Source organism: Pelophylax lessonae, assembly GCF_965119305.1.
Source record: "Pelophylax lessonae genome assembly, chromosome: 4".
Lineage (NCBI taxonomy): Eukaryota > Metazoa > Chordata > Amphibia > Anura > Ranidae > Pelophylax > Pelophylax lessonae.
The window spans coordinates 603401175-603422626 of NC_138771.1; the positions used below are offsets into that span (position 1 = coordinate 603401175).

General features: G+C 47.1%; 1 protein-coding gene and 1 pseudogene across 2 annotated transcripts in view; one reads left to right on the top strand and one right to left on the bottom strand.

Annotated features, from left to right (window-relative positions):
- Nucleotides 1-1449: 1449 nt before the first annotated feature.
- Nucleotides 1450-5568, bottom strand: LOC309552817 (annotated as a pseudogene). The gene is made up of 3 exons: nt 5555-5568; nt 3255-3438; nt 1450-2864 (listed from the first exon to the last, which is right to left on the bottom strand). The product of its transcript is annotated as an uncharacterized misc_RNA (transcript).
- A 2524-nt stretch (nt 5569-8092) lies between these two features.
- ACP5 (acid phosphatase 5, tartrate resistant) overlaps nt 8093-21452 on the top strand; it is a gene marked incomplete at its 5' end in the record, with an annotated part of 87117 nt that continues 73757 nt past the window's right edge. The window contains one exon of the mRNA XM_082253729.1: nt 8093-8169. Within this exon, the coding sequence (XP_082109855.1) occupies nt 8093-8169 (77 nt within the window). The remainder of the gene's footprint in view (nt 8170-21452) is intronic.

Consider the following 21452-nt stretch of genomic DNA (forward strand, 5'->3'; position numbering starts at 1 on the left):
CACTGTGCACTCTGCTTCTATGTCTGGTCCTGCCTTTCCTTGTACACTGTACTCCTGCACTGTGCACACTGCTTCTACGTCTGGTCCTGCCTTTCCCTGTACAGTGTACTCCTGCCTCTGTGCACTCTGCTTCTATGTCTGGTCCTGCCTTTCCGTGTACAGTGTACTCCTGCACTATGCACACTGCTTCTACGTCTGGTCCTGTCTTTCCCTGTACAGTGTACTCCTGCACCGTGCACTCTGCTTGTATGTCTGGTCCTGTCTTTCCCTGTACAGTGTACTCCTGCACTGTGCAAACTGCTTGTATGTCTGGTCCAGTCCTGCCTTTCCATGTACAGTGTACTCCTGCACTCTGCTTCTATGTCTGGTCTTGCCTTTTCCTGTACAGTGTACTCCTGCACTCTGCTTCTATGTCTGGTCTTGCCTTTTCCTGTACAGTGTACTCCTGCACTCTGCACTCTGCTTCTATGTCTGGTCCTGCCTTACCCTGTACAGTGTACTCCTGCACTCTGTACAATGCCTCTATGTCAAACCCTGCCTTCCCCTGCACAGTCGGTGTGTTACTCTGTATAACTCCTGCACTGCACTGTATTGCTTCTGTCACTTATCCTTCAGTTCGCTCTGCACTTTCTCCCGCTCTGATCCCAGCATGTCAGAGAGCAATCTGTCCTCACCACCTGCCCAGTTTTCGGCTTCCTGTTTGCAGAATGCAGGAAGACATGCAGGAAACAGATGTTGGAGCTTTCACTGCTCATACTGCCCAGGTGCATCCTATGAGAAAAAAGGAAGAAATAGAAAGAGATACGAAGTCACCCTGTTATATGTACTACCAAGGCCTGGTATGATAGGTCTGGTTTATGCAATGCTTTGACATACAGAAAGTGCACATGGGGTCTTAATACCAGAAGCAACAGACAGGGACGTAAATAGTAAATCTCACATTGCTCACCATTGAGAGTCTTCAATTTCCAATCTCTTTGAACACGCTGTCTGCAGTATACAGATGTAGCACTACCCCCGTAGGGACTGCTGAGTATTGAGCTATCTCGGGTCTCCCTCTGATTACCCTGTAGCCAGATGCCAGGCCTTTTCACACACTGCCAGGCAGGGCTGTGGAGTCGGGAGATAAATGTTCCGACTCCGACTCCTCAGTTTTTTGCACTTCCGACTCCCCGACTCCGACTCCTCTGTATTAATATGCGAATGTATTTTATACATTCCTTGAAGGAAAGAAAGGCAACATACATGTCATTACCACACGACTACTGGCTGGGAAGCCAACAGTCTACTGTATTGAACAGTTTAAGCAAAAGACAAACACAATGAAAACAACAAAGTTTTATTAATTTTTTTTTTATTAATTAATCAAGTGGCTGGATAGTAGCAGCAGGCATAAACATCAGGAACAGGAACTTTACCAGTTCAAAAATACCACATTATTGGGTTGTTTTAGAACAAAAACAAAGCTTATCTATATGAACCAAAAACAAAATCTGTAAAACCTAGAAATGGTTTATATTAATCTTGAAATGTAGTTATAGGCTTAGCAAACGCAAATCAATTCAATGCAGAGTTCTAAGGAAGAGAATTGCCTCTGCCAGGTCCTCTTTCATAGAGGCTCTTAAGTCAGACTTTATTATTTTTAGGGCTGAAAATAATCTTTCGACACTGACTTGGGTGGGTGGCATTGCAGTAACTATTCTGGCCACATCACTAACGATCTCTGGATAAACAAGGATGGCTTCTTCAACAGTAAGTTTTGATGAGCGATCATACTTTTCAACTTCTTTTAGTGCTTTATAAAACTCCTGTTGGAATTTTTTTATTTGGACATTTACTGGTTCTGTAACGCTTATGCGACGTCGCTTTCCTTTAGCAACTTCCATTTTGTCTAAGAAGGAATCAAAGTCTAATTCTTTATTTAAAGAAGATGATCCTGAGTTACCACTATTGCTTAAAAGAACTTCATCCTGTGGAGGTTTTTCAGGTCGTAATCCCTTCATGCGAACTGCTACATCATAGAGGGCCTTTTTCCCAGTAGCAGTCTGTTCACTGTTCAACAAAAGTCGGCTCATTGGGACATAAATAAGCGCTAACAAGATTTCATTTTCCAGCAAAAGACTCTTTTCATCATTGAAGATGCAATGCCCTCAGCTATTAACCCTTCATTTTTGTTCAGGCGATATAACAGGCTCTTCCATTCCAAGAGGAATTTACCCGGGGTTAGATTGTCACATTGCAACCTCTTGGTGACAGTGAAGGGGTGAGAAAGAAGGTTCTCCAGCTCTTTTGTTTGTGTCCACTGGCTTTCAGTTAATGCAAGATTTTCATTGTCCATTTCTTCTATGAAGTCTTTAAGTTCAAGCAAACGCTTCACCATTAAATAAGTGCTTCCCCAGCGAGTGGTTTGATCCAAAATGGCTCCTTTTCCTGCACATCTTTTCAAAATTGCATCTGTTTTGTCGGCCCTGGCTGCAACAGTTACTTGCCGTAATTTGCCAATTAGTGTAGCTGCATGGCGATCTTTTAATCCATCTTATGGCAAGTTGCAGTGTATGAACAGCACATCGCATATGATGAATAGTAGCAAGCTTCAATGCTTCTTCAACAAAGTTGTCTAAAAAAATGTCAGCACTCTCTTCAGTTTCTAAACTTTCTCCAATACTTGCAGAGCTCTCTTCCTCTAATTCTAATATCTGTTTGTTACCTTCTTCATCTGCGTTCATCTTCTCAATTGTGCTCAACATGTTAGAAGCGTTATCTGTCACAACACATAAAATCTGTTCCTTTGTAATTTCAAAATCTTCTAGAACACCCTCCACTAACATCTGAAGGTAATCACTGGTGTGATTTGCCTGAGTGTCCTTAAGGCCCTTTTCACACAGGCGGACTGTTCAGATCTGCCTGTCAGTTTTTTTGGCGGATCTGAACGGTCACCCCATGCATCTCTATGGGGCATCGGATGTCAGCGGAGACATGTCCGCTGACACCCGATCCGATCCGTCAAATCTGGAAGGATGGAAACCCTATTTTCCATCCGTCCAGAGGATCGGATCAGATGGGATCGGATGAGAATGGACCAATGGTCCGTTCCCATCCAATTCCCCCATAGAGATATATGGGGCTCTGACAGCTGTGTCTCGACACACAGCGCGGAGAACAGCTGTCATTCTCCTGCTCAGCGGGGGATCGGCAGATCGATCCCCCGTTGAGATAACCGGAGTCTGCCGACGGAGCGGATTGTCTGAAAGAGCCCTTAATCCAAGGGTCCGTGTTATTGTTTTGTTATTTTCATACACAAATCTAACATTAATAGCAAAATAATTGACTCTGTGACGTGTGGATGCATCCATTTTAAGGAAGACAAAACGTCCTTTCAGAACTTTCTGTAGTTCTTCCTTTTTACATTTGGCCTCCTCAATTATAAGTTTCCTTATACTAAGTCATTAATTATAACTTTTTGTGAATTGGGACATTTAAACTTGCTTTTTTTCATTTTAATTCCAATCTAAATTTAGTAGGAGTCGGAGTCGGTGCATTGTTTGCCTACTCCGACTCCAGGTACCCAAAATTTCCTCCGACTCCACAGCCCTGCTGCCAGGTGCACCGTTACTCTTCTGCTCATTATCTCCAATGACCAGTCTAGGGAATTTGTTTTTGGTGTTTTATTTGGAGAACTTGGATAGGAGAAGGGATTAGTGGGATACTCCAAATTCAACTATATACAGGACAACTTTCACTTGGTCTCACTTAGTGGAACTGAATAACAGATCTTCTGCTGAACCATAGAGCACTTGTATGGAAAGAATAAGCTCTTTACTTGTGTTAGCAGCAGACTCAGTGAACTCTGTATCTTCAGGACACTATCAAGTATCCCCTTTTAGCTTACACTCGGCCCACTGACTTTCTAGCACCAAGAGGGGATTTTATCAGCAACAGTCTCTAGGATCCCTTGAGAGGAGTCTGTACTCACAAGGCCCTGGTGGCAGGTCACCTTCCTCTGTGATACCAGATGAGATCCATGGACAACCTCCCTGGGTCAGCACTCAAAAGTTTCCCTGGGTTTCAGCCCCTCAGGTCGACCACCTGAGGCCGCATGACAGCCTTTGCTGGGGAGAGGCAGCAGCCCCCTCCCCAACTGGACCCAGCTATCTAGCCGAAGACCAGGAGCCACATGTGCTCCCAGATATAAGTACAGTCACCCAGAATGCACCGGGGGCCCCTCCCATGCCTATTGGTCAGGGCTTTACAGATATCCCCTGCTCTCATCTGAAAGGTTTTCTCCCACTGTCCAATACATTGTATCACTATTGGATCATTGTGAAATATCAGGTGTAGCACCCTACAGGTAGGTGCTAGTTAAATGTATAGTGGGCGTTGTCTGCCTAACAGCAGGGCTGTGATTTGTTAGGTAGGGTGTCAGGGCTTCCAGATGTGCGTGCTGAGGGGAGAAGTATCCCCACTGGCTCCTGTGAGAGGCTTCTCAAAGGTCAGTGTGGGAAGCCCAATCAGGGGACACATCCCAGCTTGTAACTACCCCAGAAGGCAGATTATGCTGCAAGGGATTCTGGGAGTGGGTATAAGTTTGGGGGAAGTGCGTGACAGGGTGTCTTTGGCAGGAGCAGAGTCCCAGGAAGGAGAGTGCGGCTGTCTCTCCTCCTGTCTGAGGAAGGTGGATGTCTTGGGGATCCAGAGAATCCAGAGAGTGCTGAGCTGAGCTGAGGGGGATCCGGTGTGCCGAGAGCCTGCGGAGCGAGAGAGGGATCCAGTCACAGCAAAGCCTACACAGGTCGTGAGTACTGAGGATTGCCCCTGGGGTCTGCCAGAGTTAGAGGGGACCACTCCGGAAGAGGTTCTGGGATCCAGTGCCAGCTAGCTGAAAGGGGGTACCCAGGTTGAGGACCCTGAAGGTACAGAGGGGGGTACATAGTCAGTGAACCCAGAATAATCCAAGGTTAAAAGGGGGCACCTGCAGTTGGGCCCTGAATTGTACAGAGTGTGTCAGTTAACAGGTGCAGCTTTAGAGAATCCTACAACGTACTACCTCAAGCGAGTGCAAGGCAGGATGGGAGCATTCAGTGACTTTGCAGTGCGGCAGTGTCAGTAATTCTACAATTCACAGTCTTGGGTCTTCTGGACTTATTGTCGAGGATCCAGCACTTCTATCAAGCTACAGAGTGTTCTCAGAGTTAGTGAGCTTTGGCTGGCGTCAGCTGGCGTCAAGGAAGCGCCAACGGGCATTTTTCTAGGATTAAGTCCCAAGTGTAATTAGTTAAGCCTAAAGGAGTATCCCACTCATTCCCTTCTCCCATCCCCTTTTCTACAATAAAAACCACAAAACAAAGATGCCGGAGTGGTCCATGTCTCAGTTCTCACACCCAGGGTCGCAGCTCACATGGGCTGGAGAGGTAACCGGTAACATTGGCAAACCCACATCAGGCCACAGGCCTGAAAAACCTGCTACACAAGCAAGGATAAGCAGCATCAGAGCACACTGGGCAGGTTATATCCAACAATCACAGCTCTCTGTTAATCAGACAGCTCCAAGATTTACCTGGCTGTCTCCATGTTAAGCAGAGAAGCTAAAAACTATATACAGCTACACTAGCACCTACCTAGGAGGGTGCTACATAAAAAGAGGTTCCAAGGCCGGCGGCACTGCTGCACTGCGGGAGCTTCATTCTAAGGCCTCATGCACACTGGACGTTTTTGGAGCTGCTGTTTCCCGGCGTCAAGTAAACAGCTTTGGAGCACGTTTTTATGAAGCCCTGTGTGTATGGAGCCTAAGGTAGGTATTTCATAATGAACAAGCTCATTATGCCTTTGTCTTTCAGGTTTTTTTTTTATTTACAAGGTTTACAACCAGTGGCGGCTGGTGCTCAGAATTTTTTTTGGGGGGGGGGGGGGGCGCAAACAGAAAAATGAGTGACCAGCGTGCCCCCAATCAATGCAGAGTGCCACAGCGTGCCCCCAATCAATGCAGAGCGCCACAGCGTGCCCCTATCAATGCAGAGTGCCACAGCATGCCCCCATCAATGCAGAGTGCCACAGCGTGCCCCCAATCAATGCAGAGTGCCACAGCATGCCCCCCAATCAATGCAGAATGCCACAGCATGCCCCCCAATCAATGCAGAATGCCACAGTATGCCCACCAATCAATGCAGAGTGCCACAGCGTGCCCCCAATCAATGCAGAGTGCCACAGCATGCCCCCCCAATCAATGCAGAGCGCCACAGCGTGCCCCCCAATCAATGCAGAGTGCCACAGCATGCCCCCCAATCATTGCAGAGTGCCACAGCATGCCCCCAATCAATGCAGAGCACCACAGCATGCCCCCAATCATTGCAGAGTGCCACAGCGTGCCCCCAATCAATGCAGAGTGCCACAGCGTGCCCCCAAACAATGCAGAGTGCCACAGCGTGCCCCCAATCAATGCAGAGCGCCACAGCGTGCCCCTCAATCAATGCAGAGTGCCACAGCATGCCCCCATCAATGCAGAGTGCCACAGCATGCCCCCAATCAATGCAGAGTGCCACAGCATGCCCCCAATCAATGCAGAGTGCCACAGCATGCCCCCCAATCATTGCAGAGTGCCACAGCATGCCCCCAATCATTGCAGAGTGTCACAGCATTGCCCCCAATCAATGCAGAGTGCCACAACAGGCCCCCCAATCAATGCAGAGTGCCACAACAGGCCCCCCAATCAATGCAGAGTGCCACAGCATGCCCCCAATCAATGCAGAGCGCCACAGCATTGCCCCCAATCATTGCAGAGTGCCACAGCATTGCCCCCAATCAATGCAGAGCGCCACAGCATTGCCCCCAATCATTGCAGCGCGCCACAGCATTGTCCCCAATCACTGCAGAGTGCTACAGCATTGCCCCTCTGAAAAGGGAAAGGGGTCGGTAAATAACATATTTACTGACAATTTCACCTGCATTCCATCCTGAAAGAATCCCCTGTAGAAGCCGATGGTAGAGGGGAGGATGGAAACCAGCAGTGCTGCAGGGGTCCTAAACTGGGGCTACTATGTAAATGTAGTTTTGGGCTGGGCTGTAGGCAGCTCAGACTGATTGCACAGTTTGTATTGGGGCTTTCCCTAAGCTCAGTTGGGTTGTGCATTTCTCACTGTTGCCAGTAGGTGTCACTGGTACTATAGGCCACAGCATGAGATTTCACAAACAGGCTGAGTTATGAATATTTATATACAATATATGTACCCACAGATCCATTCACTACAAGAATAGGATCATACACAAGAACACCCAGAATTGAAAGACAACCTCACAGTAAGTTGTCATATCTTCAAAACTCCTCAAAACTCCTCACAAAAAACTATTCAAATCTACTGAATACAAAATATATAATGTGTGTATATATATATATATATATATATATATATATATACCCTCTAGGTTGCACCACAGTGGTTCCTGCTGTGTGTCCGCTCAGACAAAAAGAGGCTTTACATGAATAGACCAAAAAGTATGTATATATCGAACTAATAACACTAGAAATGTTATTGTGTAAAAACGTACAGTAAAAACCAATAATACCTACTATTATCTCCACAGAACTGGTGACACCCTAAAATCCTTGAAAAAGGCTACCTTGTAGCCGAAACGCGTCGGATAAAACGCTTTGGACCAACAGCTTGATCTCTGGATCTTTTCCTAGCAACCAGCCTGGAAAAACAGAGAACACTGTCCAATAGATATACATTTACAAATACTATTCTGCTCTATAAAGGATCAAAAATAACCCCCTCTAATGAATATTTATATTTCCTTCAGCCAGCCCAGTAGGAGGTTCATGGCCACTGGTGCATGATGGAGAAGGATATATATTTGGGACAGTCCATGTGCTTGTTCGCTTGCCTTAGGCTAAGGCCTAAAGCGGTGCTGCTGGAGTGAGCTCTGTGCTTAGGGGGCCTAGGTACGCTAAGGTGGCCCTGCGGCTGTCCTGCCTGGCGTGGAGGAAGCCGAGCCAAGGTGAGAAGATCCAGGGGAGGCCCCTTGCTGGAGAGGATGAAGTCTGGTCTCCCAGAAAGGCCTGGTGACTCGTTTGGAGGACGCACCAGAATCTGAAGACATGCTTGCAGTGTTGCCAGTTTGGCTTAAAGGTTACAACGCTGTGAAGCTGGACTTTGTTCTGGATCTGAGGAGTCTGTAAGTGATCTTTTGTGGTATCTGAGACCCTTAACCCTCACTCCTTCTACCTCTTTCAAGTACCTCCTTTTCAGTTCAACATTAAAACTTTGAAAAGACCAAAAGTGACTGGCATTCAATTTCTGTTCAAAATTCCCCATTATAGCCATGGACTCAGCCCTGTAAATGTAAGCTCGCTCCCTACGTCTGGAGGTGTTATCCTGCCTTGAAGGCATACCTCACAACTTTTTGAGATAGGAATGAGGGACACCTATTAGCAAACGTATGTAGGCATAGGACACACCCCCTGCCCACCCCATTAAAGGTGAATTCTACCAAAAATATGATTAGGTAAACCCACAAATACTTTTTTTTTTAACCCGTACTTTTCCTTTATATTGGCTTTTAGAATTTACAAATGCAGAAATGTAGAAATTGGATAAAAGGTTTAGCAATGGGAAACACTTTTTGTAAGATAAAAAGTGCACTTTATATACAACTACATAGGTCAGATCAAAATGAGGCACAAATGAGGAGGAAGGAGGGACAGAGGGACTTTGTTCGAAATCAGGGATAGTCCCTCGAATTAAGGGACAGTTGGGAGCTATGTTTACGGTAACAGGGGGGCGCTACATAAGCACAGTTTACTATACTACAGTTACGAATGAACACAGTGATCAGTACCAATCCCTGACTCTATTCAGAAAAGGAAGGGGTTGGTAAATTACATAGTTACATAGTTTGTGAGGTTGAAAAAAGACATCAGTCCATCCAGTTCAACCTATGATGTGAGTGTGTTTGCTGTTAACCGTACATTGTATACCCCTGTATGTTGTGGTCTTTAAGGTGCCCATCTAATAGTTTTTTGAAACTATTGATGCTCCCTGCTGATACGACTGCTAGTGGAAGAGAATTCCACATCCTTACTGCTCTTACAGTGAAGAACCCCCTACGTATTTTAAGGTAAAACCGCCTTTCCTCTAGTTTTAGTGAGTAGCCCTGTTTCTTATTGTATTCCCATTCTCTGAAAAGATTGTTCCTTATGCTAGGGTCGCCAGTACAGTATTTGTACATTGATATCATATCCCCCCTCAATCGTCTCTTCTCCAGAGAGAATAAGTTCGATGCTTGTAGTCTTTCCTCATAGCTGATGTCCTCCATTCCCCTAATTATTTTTGTTGCCCTTCTCTGGACTCTCTCCAGTTCCAGCACATCCTTCCTGAGGACCGGTGCCCAGAACGGGACAGCATACTCCAGATGTGGCCAGATCAGAGTCTTGTAGAGTGGGAGAATAATCTCTTTATTTCTGGAGTGAATCCCCTTTTTTATGCATCCCAGTATTCTGTTGGCTTTGCTTGCAGCAGCTTGGCATTGCATGCCACTGCCAAGCCTGTTGTCTACCAGTACCCCCAGGTCCTTTTCCATCCTAGACTCACCCAGAGGTTTCCCCCCCCTAGTGAGTAGCTTGCTTTCTGGTTTCTGGCACCCAAGTGCATTACTTTACATTTTTCAACATTAAACCTCATCTGCCATGTAGTTGCCCACCCCATTATTTTGTTCAGGTCCGCTTGTAAGGTTTCCACATCCTGCCCAGAAGATATTGGCATGCCTAGTTTAGTATCACCTGCAAATACTGAGATTGTACTAGATATCCCCTCCTCTAGATCATTTATGAATAAATAGGATTGGTCCCAGGACAGAACCCTGGGGGACCCCACTTTCCATACCCGCCCAATCCGAGTACTTCCCATTAATCACCACCCTTTGCACTCTCCCCTGGAGCCAGTTCTCTAGGTACTCACCTTATGGTCCATACCTACCTTCCTTAGTTTGAACAGTAAACGTTTGTGGGGAACGGTGTCAAAGGCCTTCGCAAAGTCCAGATACACCACATCCACAGGCCTTCCTTTATCTAGGTGGCAGCTCACTTCATCATAGAAGGTTAATAGATTGGTTTGGCAAGACCGATTTTTCATGAATCCATGCTGATTACTACTAATAATACCATTTTCATGACAAAAGTCTTGTATGTGGTCCCTTAACATCCCCTCCAAAATCTTGCAGACTACTGATGTTGGGCTGACCGGCCTATAGTTACCCGGGATATACAGCTAATGGCTTTTTTTTAATGGCTAATGGCTTTTTTCCAATCAGCTGGCACCATACCGTCTGTAAACTATCCTTAAAGATCAAGAATAATGGTCTGGCAATCACCTGGCTGAGCTCTTTAAGAACCCTCAGGTGCAAGCCATCCGGTCCCGGTGATTTATTTATGTTAAGTTTCTCTAGTTTAGTTCTAAGTCTATCTTCTGTTAGCCATAGCGGTATTTCCTGAGGTGTGTTATTTAGTTTGGCCTTACAAGCTGGGTTAGTGTAGCCCCCCAATTCTTGTGTGAAGACTGAAGAGAAGAAATTATTTAACACTTCCGCCTTTTCCCTGTCCTCTGTGGCCAAATCTCCTTTGTCGTTTTTTATGGGGCCAATGTGTTCTCGCCTCGCTTTCTTACTGTTTATATACTTTTTTGGGGTTCTTTACTCTCTTCCGCTATATGTCTCTCGTGTTCTATTTTAGCCGCCTTGATTTCGTCTTTACATTTCTTATTACACTCTTTGTAATGCTTGATTGCTGCCAATGACCCCTCAGTCTTGTATTTTTTAACGGGCCTTTTCTTTAGCGTTAATATGCATTTTTATGTTGGAGTTTAGCCACCCAGGGTTTAGTTTTGCTCTTTTAAATTTATTTCCCTTTGGAATGCACTGGCCAATCCCTTTGTTAAATATGCTTTTGAAGCATTCCCATTTTTCCTCCGAGTTCTTTGTTCCCAGGGTTCTATCCCATTTGATATTTTCTAGCAGAGAGCGCAGTTTTGGGAAATTGACTCTTTTGAAATTCAGTGTTCTTATATTACCCTTATGTTTCCTATTACTATGATTCATACTGAAACTAATTGACCTATGGTCACTGTTTCCTAGATTGCCCCGCATTTCTATATCCGTGAGTAGGTCTGTATTGTTGGTAATCAGTAGGTCAAGTACCGCATTGTTTCTTGTCGGTGCATTCACATCTGACCCATGAAATTGTCCTGCAAAACATTTAGGAACTGCCAAGCCTTGGATGGATGCGCGGTTCCTTCTGCCCAGTCTATATCTGGATAATTAAAGTCCCCCATTACAATGACATTTCCCATCCTTGCTGCCAATCCTATCTGTAAAAGGAGGTCCGCCTCACCCTCCTCCCTCTGGTTGGGGGACCTATAACATACGCCCAATATTACCTTCCCCACAGTGCCTTCCCTTTGAAGTTCTACCCATAGGGATTCTACCTCGTCCATAGCTCCATTATTAATATCATCCCTCATATTTACCTGTACACTGTTCTTAATATACAGATATACCCCTCCCCCTTTTTTACCTTCTCTATCTCTGCGATAAAGGGAATACCCCTGAATGGTCGCCATCCAGTCATGAGAGCTGTCAAACCAAGTCTCTGTTATCCCCACAAAATCTAAGTCCTCCTCAAACATCAGCAGCTCCAGCTCACCCATCTTGTTGGCCAGGCTTCTGGCATTGGTATATAAAACTCTTAATTTTGACTGGTTACATATATCCTCATTTGATGTTTTTAGGCTGCTCTTGAGATTTTTCCCATACCCACCCTGGGTTTAGGAGCTCTGAACACCCTACCGCTAATGTCCCCATTTGTGCCCTCTGAATCTTGCTTTCCATTGGCTAATTCTACATCTGTACCCTCCTCCCCCCCATCACCTAGATTAAAAGCCCCTCTAACTTTATGGCCATCTTCTCACTCAGTACGGCTGCACCCACCCCATTTAGGTGCAATCGGTCCCTACCAAAGAGCAGGTGGCCGACTGAGAAGTCGGCCCAGTTCTCCAGGAACCCGAAACCCTCCTTACTACACCAGCTCCTCAGCCACTTGTTAACTTCTCTAATCTCCCGCTGCCTCTCTGGTGTGGCTCTAGGTACAGGTAGTATTTCTGAAAATACTACCTTGGAGGTCCTAGTCCTCAACTTAGCTCCTAAGTCCCTGAAATCGTTTAGGACTCTCCAGCTTCCTCTGCCTATGTCATTGGTACCCACGTGTACCATGACAGCTGGGTCTTCCCCAGCCCCACCCAGTAATCTGTCCACCCGATCCGCGATGTGCCGAACCCGAGCGCCCCGGTAAACAACAGACTGTTCGGCGCTCACGGTCTTTGTGACAGATTGCCTTGTCTGTCCTTCTAATGATTGAGTCCCCTACCACAAGCACCTGTCTTTCCTTTCCCTTTCTCCCGGCCTCACTGGAGGAGTTCTTCCCCTGGCAGCTAGGGGTGTCGCTCTACTCCAGCAATGCTGGTCCCTGACTGGTTTCCCCAACATCACGCAACAGGGCGTATCTATTGGGGTGCTACGGCCCAGGATCGGCCTCCTTGCCTTGTTCCCTTCTACCCAGCGGCGGAGCTAGACTTTTAAAACAGGGGTGGCAAAGGGGTGGCAAGGTATTATTTTGGGTGGTCAATAATAATAAGTTGTATTTGGGTACAGAGTCGCACAACCTCACAATTGTCAGTTAAAGCTATGCAGTGCCGTATCGCAGAAAATGGTCTGGTCATTAAGGGGGAGCTGAAGTAGTTAAAGGGTCAGTTTTTTCAGATAATTTTGCCCATTTAAGACTTTTTTCTGAGCGGTCAGGGGATGGTAAAAACAGGCAACTCGAAGTCTAGATCACAGCTAGAACCCCTCTACATGTGCCACAGCTGCGATGGTTTATGTTAAGCCTATGTGAAATTTGGCTATCCAGGTAAATGGGACCATGCCACAACCATAAGCCAAACACTTGGCTTGCTGTTGTGGCTTATTAGCCCCATAAAAATCTGCCACTCTGCTAAAAAAAAAAGAAAGCAGGATTTAGGAGAATTATTATAAATAATTTTGCCCCCTTTAATAAATCATTGTAATGCCACCCATATTCCTGTCCTTTTAAACAGGGTGACTGACAGTAAGCTGACACTAATAATGCACAGGTGTTAGGGTACTTGTCTTTCACCCTGGTAAAAGGGCAAGAATATGGGTGACATGATTACAATGACTTATTAAAGGGGGAAACATTTTTGGTAAGGAGCAGCATAGACTGGTACAGGAACAGGGTAGCCTGGGCAGGCACTTCTACTACTTGGGCAAAAGTACTGTCCCTCACCTCAGTCACTGCAGGCTGCCCAGGAACTCTCCGTTCAGAGCTGATCCATTCCATCCATCCCACACCAAGACAGGAAGACCGCGGGAATCGGGGATGAAGATTAAGGCATGTGATTGACAGACAGACAGCGCTTCCGATGCACCCATTGGCTGTGTAAGTAGCAGGAGGCGGTGCAGCCTGTAAGATTTAGGCTGCACCGCCTCCTGCTGCCTTTCCAGCCAATGGGTATTTGAGGTTCGAGTCCTCCCTCCCTCTGCCTACCAGCTCTCCATCCGCCTCCCGAGTCCCTCCGCTTCGCAGCTCTGAGCTCTCATAGTACGGCGATCCCCTGTGATTCCTCCGCTGCCATGCACCCACCCAAGATCTGGGTGGCAACAGGGGTGGCAAGGACGTCGTTTGGGGTGGCAATTGCCACCCCAGCTAACCCTCTGGCTCCGCCACTGCTTCTACCCCTCCAAACTGTCACCCCTCTACTCTGCTCTGATGCCTGCACCTCCAATACTCCGCCCACCTCTGTGCAGGCCCCTGCCTGCTTCTGTCGGGTACTATCCCGGCTCTCCTTCTGCATGGACATTCGGCTCAGTGTTGCCAGCTGCTTCCCTAGATTCAGGACCTGAGCTTCCAGGGAAGCAACGTGCTTACATTTTGCGCATTTGTACTCGCCCTCAATCGCATGATCGAGGAACGCATACATATCACAAGATGTACACCGAATCGCATCTCCACACCCGTCGGGCATTTTACCTACTAATCTAATCTAATCTAATGGGGATTCAGTCATTTTAGTCTATCCTGTGTGGCTGTTTCCTGGCTTCCTAACTCTACCTTCTCACCCTCTGGTACTGCGCTACACTCACTTGACACTCACAGTTGCACAACACTCACAATCGCACAGCCTGGTCAGTCGCACAACACTCACAGTCGCACAACACTCACAGTCACACCGCCCGGTCAGTCCCACAACACTCACAGTTGCACAGCCCGGTCAGTCGCACAACACTCACAGACGCACAGCCCGGTCAGACGCACAACACTTAGTCTCACAGCCCGGTCAGTCGCACAACACTCTCAGTCGCACAACACTCCCAGTCTCACAGCCCGGTCAGTCGCACAACACTCACAGTCGCACAACACTCACAGTCGCACCGCCCGGTCAGTTGCACAACACTCACAGTCCCACAACACTCACAGTCGCACAGCCCGGGGTCAGTGGCACAACACTCACAGTCTCACAGCCCGGGGTCAGTGGCACAACACTCACAGTCTCACAGCCTGGTCAGCCGCACAACACTCACAGTCGCACAACACTCCCAGTCGCACAGCCTGGTTAGTCGCACAACACTCAGAGTCGCACAACACTCACAGTCGCACAGCCCGGTCAGTCGCACAACACTCGCGGTCGCACAGCCCGGTCAGTCGCACAACACTCACAGTCGCACAACACTCACAGTCGCACAACACTCACAGACGCACAGCCCGGTCAGTCACACAAGGCACTCAGGTAGTAATAGGTACTCACAGGCACTCAGGTAGTAATAGGTACTCACAGATACTCAGGTACTACACTACACCCTCAGTCAGTGTTCAATCTCAGCCACCAGTCACCAGTCTTACTTACCTAGTGTGTGTCCCTTTAAGTCTGTCACTTGCAGTTCCTGACGGCGATTCCTTCCTCAGTCGGTCAGTCTTTCTCTCTGCACCCGCCTCCCTCTGTCACTTCCCGGTCAGCCTTTGCTCTGTTAGGCTCCTCTTCTCCCTCTCTGTTTGGGGGGGGGGTTACCGCACCGCTCGCCGCCGCTGCAAAAGTGGGGGGGTTTACTGCACCGCTCGCCACCCGCAACAAGGGAGGAGGGGTTACCGACCCACTCGCCGCCCGCTTATACTTCTGGGGGGGTTCTAGCACCGCTTGCCGCCGCTCTACTGGGGGGGTTAATCCCACACTCACATGCGGTCGGTCACACACCCGCTCCTCTCACTCGCACGCAGCCACTGATCCCGCGCTCTGCTCTGCTCCTCTGCTCCACAGCACCACCTGTCGGTCACCCTGACACGGAAGCTGGTCACCCTGTGTGTATGTATGTGTGTGTGTGTATGTGTGTGTGTGTGTATGTGTGTGTATGTATGTATGTGTGTGTATGTATGTATGTATGTGTGTGTGTGTGTGTCATGCCCAGAAGCTGTTTAGCAGTGAATGCCGTGCCTGCACTGGAAGTGACGAGCTGGGCCGGTGCAGGCGCATTGATTCCTGGGAGCGATGACGTTCAGCTCCCAGGAATCATCGCAAACCGGAAGTGACGGCGCAGGCCGCGGCCGCAGAGGGAGGAAGTGGAAGGAAGGTGAGTATATTTTCTTCTATAATAAGGTAAGTGACCAAAAAAAAAATTGCCAGTATTCATTTCTTTTTCAGGTTCCCCTTAGCAAGCGGATGGCCCAAAATCGATTTTATCAATTTTGTGGCCGGAACTCAGCTTTAAAGAGAGGCCCGGAGTAAAGGAGAAAAGAGACATGGACGGAGGGCCGGAATGACAGGGGTTAAAGGGGTTTGGGACAAGGAGGGGTTTTCAGCCCAGTTTTAATTGGTGTTTTGGCCAGGAAGGGGTGGAGCTACAGGGAGAGGTCAAGCTAGGGGCCTCAGGAAGTCTTCAGTCAGAGGAAAGCTGCATTGGAGAATATTTCCCACCCTCCCTCCCATTTTCTTGTATTATTTTTGTTTTTTCTGACATTTGGTTTTGCGGTCACTAGCCCTTGTTTTTGGTTTTTGTTTTAACAGAGGCTTTATCCTTTTGGGGTGGTTCTTTGTCATGGCAGCGAGCGGGGTACAAGGTCCTGGTAGGTTAGTATGGTGCAAACTTATACTTGGTAGGGACCCGTCTGAGGTACGGCTCCCAGATGGTGCAAACTTATACTTGGTAGGGACCTGTCTAAGGTACGGCTCCCTGATGGTGCAAACTTATACTTGGTAGGGACCTGTCTAAGGTACGGCTCCCAGTAATTGGTATGTTGGTACCTGCGACTGGTTGTCTCTGAGTCGGTGCTGTGGCGGCTGGAGGCCTAATTAAGTCGGACGCAGGTACCTCCTTCTTTGATGCCTACCGGGACCTTGAGGCTCCAGTAAAAAACTGAGTTTAAGGGCTCTTTCACACGGGCGGTCCGATCAGATCCGCCTGTCAGTTTTTTAGGCGGATCTGATCGGATCCTCCATGCAGCTCTATGGGGCAGCGGGTGTCAGCGGAGGTCACCTCCGCTGACACCCGCTGCCATCCGCATCCGATCCTGTGCTGAAATCTGGACGGATGGAAACCCTATTTTTCCATCCGTTCAGTAATCGGAGCGGAGCAGATCTGATGAGAGCGGACAAGCGGTCCGCTCTCCTCCGATCCCCCATAGAGGGCAGCGGGTGCTGAGACACCTCCCTCTCCGCTCTGCAAGCGGAGACGGAGCTGTCATCCGCCCGGCTCAGCGGGGATCGCGGATCGATCCCCGCTGAGCAACACGGATCCGCCTGCGGAGGCGGACCGTGTGAAAGAAGCCTAACGTGTTATTTACCTTATGTATACAGCTTGTTAATAAAAGGCTGCTATGGCCATTTAACTCCAACCTGTGGTCATGTGGTTATTTATAACTCCAACCTGTGGTCATGTGGTTATTTATAAATGGAGGAGAGTGATGGTCACAGCAGAATGGGGACAAATCATCTTTAATCCCCTAGTCATGAATTTCAGTGCACACAAACACAATATTATACCCATTTTTTTGTTAACATATAAAAGTTGATGCTGTGCTGAGTAAATAAATACCACACGTGTGCTTTAAAATCCTTGAAGTCCCATTTACATTTTGCATTCCCGCTTTTTTGGGCTGATTTGCACGCATTTCCCCTTTTTTTTTTTTTTTTTTTTTTTTAAGCCCGTAGCGTGTGAAACACACTCAAAAGACTCCACCCGGTGCATAAAAAAGTGCACACACACAAACGTGAGGAACACAAAAAGTGCACAGGGTGTGAGAACATAAATGGTCTTCCCTCCGAAGAGGTAGGACCCGAACCTCGATCCCCCGGGGCGCAAGACTCCTGACAGGGATTTAAGGTACTCATGGTCTGTCTGGCCAAAACCAGACCGACCCCGTTCTTCAGGGGGACTGCCGAAACAGCCCCCACCGAGTACTAAGTGGGGCTCCCCCGAAAGGAGACCCCATGAGAGAGGGCGAACTAAGCCAAAAGGCCATATCCACCCCGTCCCAAGACTCAAGGCAGGGCCCGAGGACCCACATCCTCCAAGTCGTGCAGTGAAAAAAAGGTGATAGAAAGTGACAAACTACAAAGAAAACACACAAACAAAAAGGTGGGGAAGGGGAAGTGGAGAAGTGAATTAGTGCCCTTGTGAAAATACAAGGGCAGGCCTTCCGGCCGGAATAAAAATTCCTCTGGTCGAAGCCAAAAGGCCTTGCCCAAGAGGCAGGTGCTTAAAAAAGTGTGTAGGTGCAGTGACCATGGTGCCGAAAAACTCAAGGCGAGCTGCCCCTCACCAGTGAGAATTAAGGCACCCCTGGGCTGCCACCCCAGGGGCACATACACTACGGGCTTTTTCTACCCCGGCCCAATGGCCAGACCGAGTGTAGCCCTTACCTACCAGGAGGTTTGGAACGTGGACAGCTTAGAGAGAGCCTGCCTTCAACTGGGGACAAGCCTTTTGCAAGGCCAGATTCAACCCAGGAGGAAAGGCCCTCCCACCGCCATCCCAATTCCTCCCCAATTACATCCAGGAGCAATACTAACCGTCTTTTCCCAGCTTTCTTGCTCCCTTTGCTCCCTTCAAACTGATAGGGTCGGACCCATTCAAATCAGGAAGGCATTGGAACCATCCGGCTTTCTCTGGTTTGGCCTACTCCGGTCCTCCAGTTACGCCCAGAGCGCCCCGGTTAACTTCGGCCACCACCGATACTAACCTTCCGGTTCCATTCCAACACTGATAAGAACAGATACTACACTTGATCTTAGCCAAAAGGCCGAGAAGCGATTGCACGCATTTCCCCATGTCGCACATAGGGCAGCTCTTTCATTTCACTGGGCTGCCCTATAATAGGTGTGTTTGTCATGCAAAAGAAGCTTGTGCACCTCTTTGAGCTTGGAGAGATTTTTTCACGCAGGTTTTGCTGTTTTTTCCGCACATTTTTGTTGCACGATGATCGCAGCAACATTTTGCCGTGATTTTACTGCGACTTGGAATATATTTTATTTAGTTGTATTTTTGTACACTTTTTGCATTTTTTTTTTTAATTCAATTTTATTGCCATTGGGAGAGCTTGGGAATGGTGACAGGCGCTGCTGGGGGAGGGGGAAGTGTCATAAAAGTTTATAAAAACCTATACAGCCGCTGATCACTTTAACCTGAAAGCTGATCACTAGCTGAAAAGTTGGATACCAGTCTGCAAATATTTGTCCAATGTGCAAGGAATGCCAAAAGCAGCCAAAGGTGCACTACTTTTTTCCCATCAGAGTTTCCTTTACATAAAATTTCCCATCAGAGTCCCTATCAGAGCCCCCTCCTTGCTTTAGGGTACCCTCTAGAGTCCCTGCTTGTATCGGGGTCCCCATCAGAGTCCCCCCTTATATCACGGTTCCCATCATAACCCCCCTCATGTCAATGTCCCTATCAGAGTCCCAACTACATCAATGTTCCCATCAGAGTCCCTCTTACAACAGTCTCCTGAAACCTCCCCTTACACTACATTGCTAGTACACCGGTGGTTTGGAAACCAAGGACAGGGAAGATGACAGTGGAGCACGGGGACCCTGTGATGGAGACTGGAGGGGTCAAACCCATAACTATATGCAGCCTCAATCCTCAATAATCCTCAAACTGTAACCATTGGGGACATGCCACTGACCCTATCTGTGGGGCTGATAAAATCTTGTAGCGGGCTGGAAGTGGCCCACTGGCAGTAGTTTGGAGACCCTTGCTCTCTCTCTCAACCTTGCTCTAAAGTATTCCCCTTCCACTGGCAGCTACATAAAAAGTTATGTAGGTAGGTGCAGAGAGCAGGAGCTGGGTCAGCACAGACAGTAATTAGGCACTTTCAGAAGAGGAGAGATGCAGTGATGTGCAAGGAGGGAGGGGGCTATACTAGGGACTTGTAGTCAAATCTTCTAGTAAGTTCATTGGAACTTTGTAAGTAAGTAGACAATTGTTTATGGAAAGTAAAAACAAGCAATTCGAATAATGATTTTTAATTATGAAAAAAAAATTGTTCCTGTGTTTGGTGACAGGTCTCTTTAAAATGAACAGTAAAATCCTGCGCTGACCTTTTTGTTTAATAATGCCCCAAACTTTTTCCAGGGGGAAATAGCATTTTTCTTACGTAGAAGAATCGCCCATCATGACCACATCTGATAATAACACTTGAAATGGCATTTTCAGCATGCGGTAAGTGATAGCCTAGATTCCCACCTTTGGGCCACAGAAGCCAGCTGTGGTTAGAAGCAGACTTTACTTATAGATGAACACTTCTTCCAAAATCATTTGCCTTCAAAATAACAAAGCAGGCACAGTTGTATTATACTAACTGTCTGCAAACCACCTAGAATGAATTAGTGCAGTATTACAGCTCTCCAGGAGATGGCGCCAGAGTTCTGTATGATCTCTGTGTGTTCATATACTTGAGCTAGGAAGCAGTGTAATATCTAATATATAATATCATATCATATCATATAATATCATATCATATAATATAATTGCACAGTTGATTTGCTGATTATCCATATCTCTTCTTTTTTTTTTTTACTATCATTATACAGGATTTATATAGTGCCAACAGTTTGCGCAGCGCTTAACAATACGAGGGAAGACAATACAGTTCAATACAGGAGGAATTGGACAGCCCTGCTCGTTAGAGCTTACAATCTAAGCACCAAGTATGTGTGTTACAACTGAGATTTCACTGGCTACATGCTTGTTCCAAGTAAGTGAGTGGCTAAGCAGTAAACAGGGGGGGGGGGGGGACTATGACACCCCTGTAACTTGCCCCTTTACAAGTAAGTCATCAATGACAGCTCCAATATTTTGTTTCTGACAGGTTCCCTTAAAGTGATTGTAAATGATCACCTTGTAAGACAAACCTTTCAGTTTAAAATGGAAATGAAAGACAAAACATTTTTGTATAGCTATAAAAACAAAAAATTTAAATATCTTTTTTCCCCTTTTTTTATAAGTGATCACATTCCCTCTGTTCTCAGTTGCATAAGAGCGAGCTGTGGGAAGGAGAAACAGCAGTACACTAAGCTTCCCAGTGAATGGCTATGCAGCGAGCGTGTCAGGACAAGTCTGACCATTAGAGGAGAGCAGGCTGAGTTCCCAGCACAGCTAGAGAACTGACCATGGTGTGCTCTCCCACTTAGTGGGGTCAGTTTTTATTAGGAAAGCAGAGGGACTGTCAGGAACACCAGGAATTTCACACAAAGGAGGCAATACAAAGAGAACAGGATACTTTTTCATACAAATACATGATACAGCAGGGACACATCAAGAATATGAAGTATTGGAGTCACAAACAAAAATCCAGTTTTGGAAACAAGGCCTAAGGGTCAGTTCACACCACATGCAGTCCAGTGCATTTTTTTTTCTGCATCAAAAACGCATTGGATAGTAGGTTGTGTGGTTTTCAATGGCATAGTTCATATCAGTGTGGTCAGTTCCAGAAAAAAAAAAAAAAAATAGAACATGCTGCCTTTTTACTGCACTGGGCTGTACTGGAACGCTGTAAAACGTATCAAAAACACATTGGAATGCACCTAAACGCACCAAAAACATACTGGAACACACAGGTCCTTATTTAAGGTTAAGAAAAAAAGAGGGGGGGGGGGTGAATCAAAAACGCACTGAAAATGCATAAAAAACGCACCAAAACGCATAAAAAAACATGCATGCAGAAAAGCATCTGGAACGCATCCGGACTTCGTTTCTATGGTGTGACCTGGCCCTTAGCAAAAGAGTGGGACTATAAGTTCCAGCATGCATGTGCACCAGAGGTAGCAATGCAATGTCAGGGGTTCTGCACTGCACTTCTTTGTAGTAAATACAATACAACTCTAGTTCTACCCCCGTAAGAGCAG